Source organism: Rhinoderma darwinii, chromosome 3 (assembly GCF_050947455.1).
Source record: "Rhinoderma darwinii isolate aRhiDar2 chromosome 3, aRhiDar2.hap1, whole genome shotgun sequence".
Classification (NCBI taxonomy): domain Eukaryota; kingdom Metazoa; phylum Chordata; class Amphibia; order Anura; family Rhinodermatidae; genus Rhinoderma; species Rhinoderma darwinii.
This window is the reverse complement of record NC_134689.1, coordinates 170,771,127-170,787,868: the sequence shown is the minus strand read 5'-3', so window position 1 is coordinate 170,787,868 and position 16,742 is coordinate 170,771,127. Positions and strand designations below refer to the sequence as shown.

At 38.9% G+C, this 16,742-nt stretch overlaps 1 protein-coding gene across 3 annotated transcripts in view; it reads right to left on the bottom strand.

Moving 5' to 3' along the window:
• The window catches only part of NELL2 (neural EGFL like 2), a 269,144-nt gene that overhangs the window by 28,024 nt on the left and 224,378 nt on the right, over positions 1-16,742 (bottom strand). For all 3 annotated transcript variants that reach the window (XM_075857036.1, XM_075857034.1, XM_075857035.1), the window contains exons 14-15: positions 16,087-16,209; positions 15,231-15,326 (exon numbers count right to left, since the gene is read on the bottom strand). In XM_075857036.1, the coding sequence (XP_075713151.1) occupies positions 15,231-15,326; positions 16,087-16,209 (219 nt within the window). The remainder of the gene's footprint in view (positions 1-15,230; positions 15,327-16,086; positions 16,210-16,742) is intronic.

The window sequence follows — 16,742 nt, the reverse complement described above, 5'->3', positions numbered from 1 at the left end:
ATTAGTTCTTTTAACTGACGCCCTAAATCTACACAAGGGTAAATTTAGTATTTGGTATTAGACAACAAACTCTCGAATTGAAAATGAAGACAAGAAATCAGATCTTATTTTGACAAGGAACTGTGGATAGAACACTTAGATGACATCAAAAACCATATTATTGGATTGCCCCTGAGTCTCCTAAAATAGGGGAGAGACGGCAGAGCAGACAAGTCTCAAACAAAGGCTGCGGTTAGACGGGAGATTGCTGCATGTGTATTTATAATGTTCCCCATTGACTTCAATGGGAGCTGTATAAATAAGTATGCAGCTAGCGTATAAGTATTGAAGATAGTTATACATACAAGATATTAGCTAAGATGTTGTGCCAACACTGCATTTCCTCAGGAGTTAGGCACACAGATTTATCACGCTGTCAATCCTTTGCACCACTGTTTTATTATTAAGACGACTTTCATTTGCACATCTAGCACATAAGTTACAGGTTGGCTTGCTATCATATCGCACTACAATATAAGTACAATATTTAGGTACAATAAAAGTGCAATATTAACAAATTAATCTGCCGTTAATGAACCATAAGGAGGTTATTCTGTATAATATCTAATACCTTAAATAGATATTTAGATTTGCATATTCCTCTGTAAAATGACTAAGAAGCATTCTTACTAATGCTGAGCCTTTAAAATTTCTAAAGACATTTTTAACAGCTTAGTATAAACCACACATTTGCAGACAATATATATAGCATAGTTAAGCTTCACACACTGTAGGGATCCCACTACATTATTAATATATAACTAAATTTAGCTGCATGCAACCTCTCAAGTTACATGGACACAGCTACTAAATAATATCAGTCATACAGAGAAAGTCTCCCTTACATGCATATATAATGTGGAAAATAAATGATAAGAAGAGCTTTGAATTTTGTAGTGTGGTAACAGCCAGGGACAAGGAGTAAGCAATAGAATTATATACAATTAATATTGTTAACAGCTTAACACGTGGAAAATAAAGGGACAGGGCGGGTTGAAATCAAACCTGTCCGACATCTGTTTCCCCTATTGCCATCTGGTAACAGTATTGCTAAAAATCTCAGTCCTGCTTCCTTGTAAAATTTGGGGAAAATTCTTTGGATTGCTAGTACTAGTAATCAGTAAGATATAAGTAATGTCATTTAGTATTATCTTAATAGTGGAACTGTAGTGGAATAAAGATGCAGTTAACCATCACAGGACTTGAAATTTAGAGATAATATTTTTGTCAATATTCTTTAAACTAGTTTTATCCCATTAGTTACTACAGAATGTAGCAATGATCTAAATTGGCATTGAACACTTTGTGATTTTGTCTTGTCAAGGGATCATAATGTCTTGGACAAAAAAATGATTAAGTTATTCTTGCAATAGAACGTTCAACCACATGGTGTGCTGTTTAAGGGACATCAAGAAGCAATATGGAGTACAGGGCTTACAGTCAGACATTATAGTAGACAAATACAATGGTCAAATTTAGGATAGCAATAAATGAAACAATACATGTACATTGTATTTACTTATTGATGTTACTTATTCAAGTTAAACTAACTTGAAGGTTATAAAAAAAGAGGTTTAATTAATATTTAAAGGGGTTGTCCGAGATAAATTTTTATTTAAAAGTTAAACACACAATACACACATTAAATATTCCCTAATATACTTACCTGTGCAATCTTGCTTCTGTTCTCCGTTCTGGCAGCTCTTTTCTTCCGATCACCTGTCTTCTGACGTCACGTTTTCTTCCTCCTCCACTGTCGTGTCGTGTCCCGATCACATGGTCTCGCCCCAGCGAGACCTCGGATGGGACACGACACGTCACTGGAGACGTGTCGTTTCTGCGGGTGCCCGCCCAGCCTATGCAGCTTTTTTTCACTGTGAGCGCGCCTATGCGTGTTCACAGTGAAAAAAGTGAAGAGGGACGGCACCTGCGGGAATGTCGGGTCTCCGGCTGTCAGTGACTGCCGGGGACCCTGAGGAGAGGATAGAAGCAGCTTTAGCTGCTTCTGTCTTCTCCGATGTCTTTTTACACAGCGCTCAATGAACGCTGTGTATAGGAATAGAGACAGCAGCAGCGGCGCTGTCTCTATTCCTCCCGGTGATCATGTGACTGGTCACATGATCACCGGGTACCGTTAGTGGCAGACTGCTGCTGGGTCTTACAAGACCCAGCACAGCCCTATTAGTGACAATCGTCACTATGAGAGGGCTGATTTCCCCTGTAACTGGGGCTGCTGTGCAGCTCCAGTTACAGTGGAAAAGATGGTGTAAGAAAAAAAATATATAACGTTCCCCAAAGGTCTTTTTTGACCTTTGAGGGACAGACAATAATAATAAAAAAATAGTAAAGTACAAAAAAAAAATGAAATAATAAATACACATAAAATACCCACCCCCAAAAAATACCGTTCCCCCTGTCAATCATTGTTGTAACGCTAACGCTGACCCAATTACCCTAATATAGACATGTAATATATAGAAATTTACGGTAGACAATGACGATCACAAATAAAAGGTCTATTTTAGGGTAAAACTGTTATTACCAAAAAAAATAGCTGAAACGTAAAAAAGCTTATTTTTTTACTATTATTTTCAAACTTTATGAATGAAAATTCTAAAATGGCAAAAAAGGTGTGTATAAAAACGATAAAAAAATAAACCTGCATTGTCTACGGAAAAAACGGCGCAAAAATAACGTCGTTAGCGCAACAAATAAAAAAGTTATAGCCATTTAACTAACACGTGCTAAAAATGGCTAAACGGTGCCCCGTCCTGAACTAGATAAGATCTTCTGGGGTCCTGTATATAAGCCTACATTGTTAGGCTTAGATACAGGGTCTAACAAACAGTGTCACACATGGAGCTTGTATCTAAGCCTAACACAATGTAGGCTTAGATACAGGACCCCAGATGACATTCTTTTTATTCCTGTATAAGGCCTCATGCACACGACCGTGTTCGGTCCGTGATATACGGTCCGCATGTCGGCCGCATGTCCCGGACCGAACACAGTGCAGGGAGTCGGGCTCCTAGCATCACACTTATCTATGACGATAGGGGTCACTGCCTGTCCGCGGAACTACTGTCCCGTACTGTAATCATGTTTTAGTGTATGACAGTAGTTACGTGGATAGGCAGTGACACCTAGCGTCATAGATAAGTATGATGCTAGGAGCCCGGCTCCCTGTACTTTGTACGGTCCGGGACAAGCGGCCGACATGCGGACCGTATATCACGGACCGAACACGGTCGTGTGCATCAGGCCTAAGGGTATGTTCACACGGCCTATTTACGGACGTAATTCGGGCGTATTAACCCCCGAATTACGTCCGAAATTACGGCTTGAAATCGTTGGCAAACATCTGCCCATTGAAAGCAATGGGCTGATGTTTGTCTGTTCACACGAGGCGTATATTTTAGTGTCATGTCACTTCTTCAGACGTAAATGGAGCCGTTTTCCATGGACTACATGGAAAACCAGCTACAGTTACGTCCGTAATGGACGCGGCGTTCAAGCGCCTGCACATGCCGTTACGGCTGAAACGACAGGGCTGTTTTCTCCTGAAAACAGCCCCGTAATTTGGGCCGTTATGGACGCTGCCGTGTGAACATACCCTAAGATTACTGTTTTGGGGCCCTGTATCTAAGCCTAACATGTGGTATTCTTAGATACATGGCCCATGTGTGACACTGTCTGCTTTGGTAATGTTACTAAGGCTACCTTGTGGTAGGCTTAGATACATGGTCTAACAGTATCACACATGAGCAGTGTATCTAAGCATCCCTCTTTTTTTTTTTTCTTAGTTATTAGGTGTTTTTTACAGGTTGGGTCCTTGGTACTACATCAAGTTCAAGGACTACTTCAATGACACCTTTTTTATTTTTAATAAAATCGTTAACCAGTGTTGTGTGTGTTATTTTATTACAATATTTTTTCTATGTCCTTCTCATTTATTTAAAAATTTATTATTAGTTCATTATTAATGGCCACTGTCTAACAGCGTCCATTAGTAAGGCTTCATGCACATTAGCGTGTGTATTTTCCGCGCGTGAAAAACTTGCGTCAATCCCATCCGTGTGTTTGCGTTAGGGCGGATTAACACGAACGTGCTATACGTCCGTGCAACCCACGTAGTATTCACGCGGGTCGCACAGACCTATGCAAGTCTATGGGGCAGTGCAGACAGTCCGTGAGTTTTACGCAGCGTGAGTCCGCTGCGTAAACTCGCGACATGTTCTATATTTCTGCGTTTTTCGAGCATCACGCACCCATTGAAGTCAATAGGTGCGTGAAAATCAGGCGCATCCCATGGAAGCACTTCCGTGGGACGAGCAGTAAAATAATGAATGTAAACAGAAAAGCACCACGTGCTACAAACATCCAGAGTGTCATAATGATGGCGGCTGCGCGAAAACCGCAGCCGCGCATCCGTATGAACATGACACGGAGCTGTCAAGTGCATTTTGCGCACGCAAAACGCCACCGTATTTGTGTGCGCAAAACGCACACGCTCGTTTAAATCCGCCCTTATGCATCAGTGTGCTTTTCGATTGTCATGTTTTATTCACGCACTCACAAAGCCAGCCCATTTTTACCTTCTTTTTTACAACAAATTGCTGTGTAAATCACGCACCAAACACGTGTGTGCTGTTTGTGGTTTTCACGCATGCATTGACTTCAATGTGAGTGTAGGTGCATGATAACGCACCAATAGAGGACATGCAGTATGTTTCACGCAGCGGACTCTCGCTGCGTGAAAAGTCACACATGTGTCAACGGCCCCATTGAAATAAATGGGTTGCGTGTGTTGTGCGTTTTTTCAAAGCACAGCACACAGACTTGATTCACGCTAGTGTAAATCGCGCATAAGGCCCCATTCACACCACGTCGAAACCACGCACAGCACACGCGACCCATTTATTTCAATGGGGCCGTTTTCACGCAGCGAGAGTCCGCTGCGTGAAACATACTGCATGTCCTCTATTGGTGCGTTATCATGCACCTACACTCAAGTAGATGCATGCGTGAAAACCACGCACCAAACAAGCGTGTTTGGTGCGTGATTTATGCTGCAATTTGTTGTAACAAGCATTAAAATCGAGCATTAAAACTGCCTTGCGGGAAAAAGAAGCGACATGCTCCATCTTCGGGCGTTTACGCCTCTGACCTCCCATTGACTTCAATGGGAGGCAGAGAAAGCGTATTTCGCGTTGTTTTATGTCTGCGGCGCTCAATTGCCGCGGGCGAAAAACGCCACGGAAAACAACGCAAAAAAACGCAGCAAAGAAAGCCACAAACAATGCCGCAAAAAACAGACGCAAAAAAAAAACGCCGAAAAGGCTACGATAAATGCCGCGAAAAACATCACAAATAAAGCCGCGAACAAAGAGGCAAAGAACGCCACGAAAAACGACAGGGAAAACGACACGAAAGACGCAATGAAAAACGCAGAAAAAACACCGCAAAAAAAGACGCGAAAAACGACGCAAAAAAGGCTACAATAAACGCCACGGAAAAAGCTGCGAAAAACATAGCGGAAAAAGACGCGAGAAACGCCGCAAACAGAGGCAAAGAACGCAGCGAAAATCAACTGGGAAAACGCCACGAAAGACGCAACGAAAAACGCAGCAAAAATAGGCGCAAACAACGACGCAAAAAAAGAAATGATAAACGACGTGAAAAAGGCTACGATAAACGCAATGGAAAACACAGCAAAAAACATCGCAAAAAAAGACGCAAACAAACAAGCAAAAAACGCCAAGATAAACGAAGCGAAAAACGCCCCGAACAAAGCGGCAAACAAATACGCAAACAGCGCACAAAAAACGGTTAAAAACGACGCAAAAATCAACGTGCAGGGAGAGGTAAATCTGCCGCAAACTTCAAGACGGAATTTTGAGGCAGATATTCTTCCTGCAAAAAAACTCTGTGTGAACATGGCCTTAGTGGAGAGAGACATGAGATAGAGGAGGGTGGACGAGGGTTCGGGTAGACACGAAGAGATTTATAGACCTGAAAAGAGAAAGAAAACATAAATGTGAAAAACATAATGGGGGGAGAACATTTGCTCACCATCCTTCAAGAATGTCAGCAAGAAGACAAGTCCAGTGAAGGAGGTCAGCGGGAGGAGCAAGGACAGCTCACGTGAACTCTTGGAAGGTACGTGCACGCTCATTGCAGCCTGCAAGGAGCGTGCACGGGAAAAAAGTTTCATAACAAGGAAAGATCAACAAACCAGAGCTGAACTGCATGTAAACAAACCGTGCTAAATTCAAAGAAGAAATGTGCTAAGTAGAATTTTTTTAAAAAATAATGCTTTATTTAGGTTGTCTGTATAAGGGGTAATGTATGACAGAGTTTCTGAAAAAATGTTGGTATCTCGGACAACCCCTTTAACTACTGATTCTGACCACCCATGATAGTACTGCATAAATAAGTATTTTTGTCATGGATGCAAATAGATTTTTATTTTGTATAAAAGAAAAATAAATCAAATTCAAACTGAAGCTTGCAAAATATAGTATATACGTACATTTAAGGGTTCTGCCCATTTTATGATATTAAGGCATGTCACTGAGACAAGTGAATAATACTTTTCCCTGTCATTATTTATTATGCGTCTTGTAGCAGAACACACCGGAGTTTAAATACTATTACTATAGAGATAGATAGATAGATAGATAGATAGATAGATAGATAGATAGATAGATAGATAGATAGATAGATAGATAGATAGATAGATAGATAGATAGATAGATAGATAGTACATTGTGATGGAAAATATGTTAGTTACAAGATAATTTTTTTTTTAAACTCTCAGCCAATGATTGCTGTATTTTCCTGTAAATTATTGATAAATATCTGTTACAGGAAATCCAATTGCCTGAACTACTAAAGTTGAGGTTTATGATTGTAGCGGCATTATAAAAGCAATGTTTTATTACAGAATGTCTTATTGCCTCAAGCTTCATATTTCATTTCTGTTACAAATGGATCAATTACTGGCTTGCAATTACTCGCAGTCCAAACTTTCCTGGTTTTCATCACTTGTAACTACTGAACAATAAATACTGTCTACAGAACTAACAGCAGAAATTGGAAGATTTGGTTATTCAATAGATGACAATGGTATGTAACAAAAATAGACATAATACAATTAACATAATAAAATATTGACATAATAAAATGTAATTATTTCCATATACTCATAAATTATGCATTCCAACAGTGTATTATTTTACCAAAACTTGTTTTGTTGGAACGCATCATACTAGCTGCTCATGTTTGGTTCTTAAAGGGAACCTGTAACTAGATTTTAGGGCACTATAACACCAACAGGACGTCATATTGCTGGGGTTTGTAGTCCATTTTAGCACTTTGTCTAAAGAGAAAATATTATACAGTGCACAATGTATGTAAAATACTGGAGATAAGCCAATTTGCACTGGCCTTTTCTTCATCTGAGCACTGTGCATGCACAGGATTTCGTTCGACTCATCTCAGGACACTTCTCCAGTGATTTACATACAGCCCACGTGGTATTAGAACTTATTTTTAGACAAGATGCTAAAACTGACAATTCTGAGAGGAGCATGTTTAAGAACATGCTGGTGGTTTAGTGCCCTAAAATGTAGTAGCAGGTTCCCTTTTTATTAAAGAGGCTCTGTCACCACATTATAAGTGCCCCATCTCCTACATAAGGAGATTGGCGCTATAATGTAGGTGACAGTAATGCTTTTTATTTCGAAAAACGATCTATTTTAAACCACTTTATAAGCGATTTTTAGCTTTATGCTAATGAGTTTCTTAATGCCCAAGTGGGCGTGTTTTTTCTTTAGACAAAGTGGGCGTTGTACAGAGGAGTGTATGACGCTGACCAATCAGTGACCAATCAGCGTCATACACTTCTCTCCATTCATTTACACTGCACTAGCGATATAGCTATATCGCTATGTGCAGCCACATACACAAACACTAACATTACTGCAGTGTCCTGATAATGAATATACATCACCATCAGCCTGGACGTGATGTTTATTCAGAATCCTGACACGTCTGTAGCGTCTCTGTGAGATTTACAGCAAGGCAAGCGTAATCTCGCGAGATTACGATGTAACCTGTCATTTCAAACGAGATTACGTTTGCCTTGCTGGAATCTCACAGAAAAGATTCAGAAGTGTCAGGATTCTGAATAAACATCACGTCCAGGCTGGTAGTGATGTATATTCATTATCAGGACACTGCAGTAATGTTATAGTGTGTGTATGTATCTGCACATAGCGATATAACTATATCGCTAGTGCAGTGTAAATGAATGGAGAGAAGTGTATGACGCTGATTGGTCAGCGTCATACCTCCTCTGTACAACGTCCACTTGGTCTAAAGTAAAAACACGCCTACTTGGGCATTAAGAAACTCATTAGCATAAAGCTAAAAATCGCTCATAAAGTGGTTTAAAATAGATTGTTTTTCTAAATAAAAAGCACTGCTGTCACCTACATTATAGCGCCGATCTTCTTATATAGGAGATAGGGCACTTATAATGTGGTGACAGAGCCTCTTTAAGTGACAATCTCACACTTCTTTCTGGGAACTGAAGATTACACTGATTTCATAGATTTCACAACAAGAGGGAATAGAACCATTAATTATGTAGCTTTATCAAGAATACCATCTTCCCACTAATTTACTTAGAGCAGGGGTAGGCAACCTTTTTTGTGTGGTGTACCTATAACAGAAAAAAAAAATCACATATGAAGTACTCAGTGTGCCATGCAACAGAAAAGTTGTATAACACAAACTGTTATCACGTATGTGACATAAACCAATTAATCAGTTAATTCAACTTACATTTCAGTGTGACCCCTGTCCCTGAATTTGTTTGCAGAGATTATCCATCTGTGGTGCATACAAGGTGACTGAACACCAGCTGGGGAGGTGGGTGCACAAGGAGAGAGCACGACTACTGAACACCAGCTAGGGGGAATTGCACACAGGAGATACCGTGGCTTCTGAATACCAGCTTGGGGTGGGTGCACATAGGAGAGACAGCAACTACTAAACACCAGGTTTGGGGGGTGTACAAAGAAGAGACCGCGGTCACTGAAAACCAGCTTGCAGGGTGCACGTAGGAGAGACCGTGGCTACTGAACACCAGCTTTGGGGGGTGCACATAAGAGAGAGACCATGGCTACTGACCACCAGCTAGGGGGAATTGCACACAGGAGAGACCGTGGCTTATGAATACCAGCTTGAGTTGGGTGCACGTAGGAGTGGCAGAAGCTACTGAATGAGAGATTTAGGGGGTACACAAAGAAGAGACCATGGCTACTGAACACCAGCTTAAGAGGGTACTCATAGGAAAGAGAGCTGCTAACTTTTCTTATACAGAGCGGTCACTGAACTTTGAGAGAGAGCAGTGCTGTATTGTGTGCTTGCCAAGTGTTCAGCAGCGACAAACACAAGGAAGCAATGCTCTCTCTCATGATCAGCGCCACCAATCGCATAATGAAGCACTGCTCTCACTCCCTGTGTTCAGCGTCAGCAAACACACAATGGCGCTGGACACCAATAGAGGGAAGTGTGCCAGCAAACCATGCCCGGTGTGCCGGCTGTGGCACCAGTGCCGCGGGTTGCTAACCCCTGACTTAGAGGGGTTTTCCAGTGACCTTATTCAAGCTAATCTGTACTATTACACATTGGTGTTCCCCAGTTGTGCTGGGCTTCTGAATGGCAAGAAAGACAGATTTACAAATCTGGGCTAGCAAAGCAACAACATCGGTGAGATCGGTGGCCATTTTTTTCTCATCTCAGTAATAAATATAAAAGCTTAAAAGGGTTGTCTCAGTCCAGATATTAAAAGCATATAGCTAGTTTAAGCTATCAAGGTCTGATCAGTGGGTATTCGACCAGTGTGAGGCTTTTTCCCAGAGGCAGCTTGCTCAACTCATTATGGGCACTATATAGCATTAAGCACTGTATAGCATTTATACAGAGAAGTTTTATGTAGTTAATTTCTTTAATTCTATAGTATTTTTAATGAAACGCCCTAGTATTTTAGAATTCAGACACATCTAACCATTTACTACGTGAATAACCTTTCGTGCTGTAAATCTATGCCGTTTACTCCCAATAGACATTCACATCTTGATCCTGCATCCAAGGTCACATTAGATCAGAATGCGTTAGATAAAATGAAATTTAATTACAGTACATTTGTTTTCTGTACTGAAACTGTCATCCTGTCACTGTGTTCATGAATCAATGTTGACCTGACTTCATCCATACAATTCTCAGACTGAATTTCATGATTTATTAAGACATTACCGGACAAAATCTGACTGAGCAATTTTAATGTCTATTTCATCATGAAAAATTAAAAGCTCTTGTCACGTGAACTTTCCACGTTTATGCCAACAGAGCACTAAAAAGATCATACTGTAACAGACAACCAAGTATGACCTACTTATAATCTAAAGTTGTTCCTGTAAATTATTCACTGTATTGACCTCACTCTTTATGAACCAATATCTAACACAATCAAAGTAGCTATTCACGTATTGTCCTACCATACAGAAATTCCAGTCTTAGGGATTTTTGTCTTACAATGTACAGAACATTTGATTGGTATTTCTATTGATGCGCCACCAGAGTACAATACGATTACACTTATTGAAAAACATTTTCCATGTCATAATAGAGAACCTTTAAGGGCTTCCCAAGGTTTTTTGTACTTTACTTACATGTTAAAAGAATATTAAATGTCAATACATATAAAGCGGGAGCACTCTAAAGTAAAAGAAAAATACATAAAACTAATCTTAAATGTAAATTAACCTTGGGCAAACCCAAATTAAAATATAAGGGAATTACAGAAACAATAAATCCCTCATTAATATCTACTTAACGGGGTTCCCAGGGACTTTTATATTGACTTACATTGATTGCTTTTTCTTAGGATAGATCATCAATATCAGAACAATGGGGGTCCGACTCCCGGCACCCCCACGATCAGCTTACTGAGCATTCAGCTGACTGAAGATGCGATGCGGTCTCTTAGTAGTTGACCAGGCACAGCACCGTACACTTCCATAGTGGCTGTACCTGGGATTGCAGTCCTCTACAGCCTGGTCCCATTCATTTGGATGGAAGTGTATGGCGCTATACCTGGTAAACTAAGTATAGGCCTTAAATATAAAAGTCCCGGAGTACCCCTTTAATATAGGACTTGGTACCTTTACAAGTAGGATCTAGACAAACAAAATTGTGAGGAAATCTCATTTCCGGCATGGTCCAAGCCAGCACACTACAGACTAGTATAAAACAGCCAATGTCTTATAATATTTGGACATAGTGGAGGAGATTTATTACGACTGGTGTTTCATACGCCAGTCTTACTAAGCAATTCATTGGAGTAAAACGCAATACTTTTATTAAAAGGTGAATGCCTCTTCATTAATCTGTTGTATCTCTCAAATGGCAAAATTGTGGCGCAACCAAGCGCCATCCATTCCTCTCTTCCCAATGGACATAAAATAAAAGTATACTCACCACTCCCCTTCTCACCTCTGGATCCCCACAGACTCCTTCAGCAGGCTGCAACTCATACAAGGTCCTAAAATCGAGCAGCATCAGGGCCTTATATGTGATGCAGTACTCAACATCAGGCGGCGTAAAAACGACAAGAGTTGCAATTTGATTTTTGGGCCCTTTTGAAACTTTTCTACTACAGAAAACTGGCATAGAAAGGTTGATAAATTCCCCTAAAGACAGCTTATCGATTTGCAGTGGAAAATGAATTGCTTGCAGCCATATGGGTTTATTGGAAGCGATTCCAATAATAACAATGTTTCTATATACCAGTATGTAATTCTCTTTGGACAAACTGCACTTTAAAGTGAATGTCCACTGTTAAACACTACCTTGTTTTTTTTTGTTTGTTTTTTTATCTTAATAGGTCCAACATTTTCTGCAGATTAATTTCCTAATATAGCTTTATAAGAGGTGGAGCTCTATTTTGTCGGATATAGAGCTCCGAATTTCCTGCATAGAAATAGAGGGAGCGTGGAAGCTTATTGCATACTGTATTAGTAGATAGCTCAATATATAAATAGCATGCTGTAAGTTCTCCCTAGTGGTGGCTGCTGCCAGACAGAATTATATCTTTTAACTCATAAAGGGTTTTGGATCTTTGTATCAGACAAAAAGAGCTTCAACAGTTATAGTATAAGATAAATTAAGAAATACATCGGCACAGAATTTTTTATCTAAAAATGACATGGTGTTAAAAGGTGAATATTCAGGCTGTGACCGTCTGTTTCCCTCTCCACTGCCATCACTACCGGTTTAAAATGAGAAAAAAAAAAAGTAAGACAGCTGGAGGTGAAATGCATGATGGAACAACAGAGCATTGTGCTATGAGGAAAAAAAATCTTATAACCTTTCAAATCCCAATGTCTTGTTTCTACTTCCTAACTATTTTGTATTTCTTAAAGGGCTTGTCGATAAGGAAAGTTTAATCTGGCCACACAATTTCACTGCAGTAGCCACTTCTGGGAAAATAGAGCATTACACGGCGGCCATTAAAATAAATAGGCAAACATGTAATGCCATGGTCAGAGCTGGAGCCGCTGATACTAAGCAGTTCCCTGCTCTAGATTTAGAGGTGGGTCCCAGGTTCATATGTCCTGATAGGGTATATGGACAGCAGTTGTCCTTAAGAGACAACCTTTTTAAGTTTGTTAAACCTGAAAATATGTATATCATCAAAATACAAAGTGATTGACAAACTCAGCCCTCCTACATCTTTATATACGCTCTTCCTTTCAAAAAAATTTTTACCTTATAAATATAATGTGCATCTAAATTTGTTTCTTTCCTGTGGTCTATACTTAAATGTGGCATAAGTTATAGTTGGTTTAAATTATTTTCGAGTTTTTGATTGACTATAAGGAAACAAGGAAGCAGAAGACTAATAGTAAATCCATGAATGCATAATTAATTCTTCATAGCTATCTTAAATTATATTGCGTTTCTGTGCTTATTAACATCTATTGCCCTTTGAAGGGTCTCGGAAATGTAATATATGTTTATTTTGCGCACAGCAATTTTTCCAACATAAATATTTAGATGTTGTTTATAGCATCTGTCACGTCCGTTGCAAATTACTCTTTGTGATAAAATTCATAGGCATGCCAGAAGGCATAAATTAACCTTGGCTCATAACAAATGAAAGAAATGGTCTCGAGAAATATTGATTTCCTATCCATACGACAGAAGCACAAATGGCTTGCAATTCACTTTGTACACATTCATCCATTTTTATTTGCATACTCACAGTGATGTTCATGCAGATGATGTGAAATGGTGCAGTATTGCCATGAATGCGTAATACTGTACAGTATATGAAATATGTTCAACCTTTAATATATTCCTTCCTATTAAAGTCAAGTCTGATAAACTAAAATGAAATGACTTGGTCAGTGTTACTTAGCGGCAGAACATTTATGGCCTTGATGAGCCCCTGTAGATGGGGAGGCTTTCACAAATGAACTCATTCAGGACTGGGCACAGAGCTACAAATATAGCAAAGCTGTTTTTTGTCAATGTAGCAGAGCTGAGTTTATTTGATATGATAGGCCATGTTATCAATATTTTCCAAATTTTGAATGCAACTAAACCAAATAAGTAATCTAAACTATCACGATGCACAGAGAAACAGTAAAATGTTAGATTTAACTCTGTTATATAACAACATATTAATAGTATGTTAGGGTTCATACATATATTCATGCATACAGTAGTGCTGTATGCACAGACAGGGTCAGACTGGCCCAACAGAGTAACAGTAGATCCTCAGATTGGCCAGACTGTGAAACAATAATAGTCCCCAAATGTCAAGCAGAAAAAAACCCAACTGGAGCCAATCACTTGCTGCTAGATACAATTCCAATACAAAGTGGTCATGTAGATGTTCTGTGTTTATTGTGGATAGACCCTCAGAATCACACTCTCTGGCAAGCCCAAGGCACTCCTATCCAATACTGTATCCTGACATTGTACGGCGGCATATGTAGTGTCTAGCTCGTGCCTCAGTGATGCACCGCATTCTCCCCTAGAAGCCGTCCTTCTAGAGGAGAATACCATTGTAAAATGGCATGTGACGGAGCATAGCCGATGGCCTTTTTTATAAACCATATAAAATTGAAGGCACATTAAAATAAAATATTGCCGATAGCATAGATATTATACTAATATATCAATGATGAGAACCCACAAGACAACACTGACTAGTTGTGATCCCTCCATTGTTTTTGTTATTGTAATGTCAACAGATATATGGATTTGAGTAAGGAATTACTGATTAATAAAGCATATGCAATTTTATTGCCACTATAAATTGCCTCCTCATCCTTTTTATTTGTAGTTTATAGATGTGAATCATTCTCAATGTCAGGTTTAATACCCATTAAACATTCCTGAAAATGTATATAAAGTTCTTAAAGGGGTGCTTAGGAGTCCATTTTGTCTGGCTACAGATGTGTCCTTCCTTGCCTTTCCTCATATCTCAACATATCCTTAAAAAAAACATGATTTTGTGATACTCTATCACGAGATGTTTATACTATATGTGTCTATTTGTGGCTACCCAGTGGATGTAATGTGATTGCTGCCTGTCAAGGGTTTTTCCTAGAGTGTCACAAAATTGTATTGAAATGGTTTCATAAATCGATGTTCGCAATGTTTCTTTATTGTCTGTTGTTCCGATTCTTTGTGTAGTTATTATTTCTTAAAAAATAATTAATCACCAGGGTAAAAAATTGTCAAATTGTGAAAAGTGAGTGTTGCATTTGGTAGCATCTTCCCATGTATGGCCAACTTTCTGCATGGTCAAATAAATGCTATTAATCCCTGGACACTTTAGAAGGCAGAGACATGACGAGAAACAGATAAATAGGTAGATATGTAAATAGAAAGATATGAGAGAGAGAGAGAGAGAGAGAGTTAGATTATAGATAGATAGATAGATAGATAGATAGATAGATAGATAGATAGATAGATAGATAGATAGATAGATAGATAGATAGATAGATAGATAGATAGATAGATAGATAGATAGATAGATAGATAGATAGATAGATTTATATTTTGTTTTAATGACCTCAGTCAAGTACTGAGAATACATTTCTTACCTGTTTCACAGCTTGGCCCAGTAAAACCCTGTGGACAAGCGCACATATTAGGAGCAATGCATGTTCCTCCATTCCTACAGCCATCCTTGCAAAAAGCTGTAAAAACAACATGAAAAATAGAAGAAGAAATAATGAATCTTGTATTCTTAGGCCTCATGCCCACTTCAGTTATTTTCTTCTTTTTTTAACAGATAGCGCACTGACACATTCATTTCTATGGGGCCATGCAAACCCCCGTTGTTTTAACAGAACTGTGTGGCCGTACCGACAAAAATAGCACAGAGCCTACTCCTGTCCACTTTTGACGGAACAGCCTCGGCCATTTAATTAATTTGGTCCATTGAAACAATGGACTGCACACGGAAGCCATCCACGTGCGGTCCGTGTTTCACGGATCCATCGTTAGCGGCTGTACGACGACCAACGGAAGTGTGCATGAGGTCTTAATGTTACATATAAATATAGATGCCAGAACATTCATTCCAGCAGCTTCATAACTTAAAATCCTCAACAGCTATAGAACAGCGATTGGGTGGATATGTTGGGTGCATTTACTATAACTGAAAGCTACACAATCTTAGAAAGACAACACGCACTCCCCTAAATACCACACTGGCTCCCATGCCTGAATATAATCAACAGTTCTTTTTCCACTCAGTGTTCATACATGTCATTCATACAAACCATATATTCTGCTCATTTATAACTTTTCTTTAGATAGTAAGATCTAACACACAGGGCTTCTCTTCTTCATAATGTTTACTGTTTGCATTAAGTTTATGTATAAATGTTATATTTGTTTATTTGTGTAATTATACAACACAGGACAATACCATTTAACATATGATAACTGTACCTTTACAGATAGTTCCATTTCCACTGTATCCTGGCTGACATACACAGTTGTGTCCACCCACAGTGTTAAAACACAATGCATTTTCATCACAGCTGTGCTGGTTTGTTGTGCACTCATTATGTTCTGAAAGACATAGGGACATATGCTCAATTCTGTGTCCACGATGTTCAGTGTCTAAAGAGCACAATCACTTAAAAAAAAATAATATTATGTATATATATATATATATATATATATATATATATATATATATATATATATATAAACAACATTATCCACATCGTATTTCCACCAACATATGTGTTACTGATGATATTCTTCATGTGGCATCACACGTCCCATATCCCTGCAGAACTAGACAGAATTATCATTCAAGAACCTGGGAAAGCTGATATGATGGCTGTAATGATAGACATGTTATTTTTTTTTTTACCTTACCAGCCTATGCCAAATACAAATATATCTAAGTAATTACTGAATGTGATGTTAAACACATAGGCAAAAGGGCAGAACCAAAGGATTTATATTTACATGTTATTTTGTATTTCCGATAGAAAGACTCTTTAATATTCAATATCATACCATGTAATTATTATTCATAAAATACAAAAATAATGCAGCATCCATAGTTTCTTGTAGAGATTCACAGTGGCATG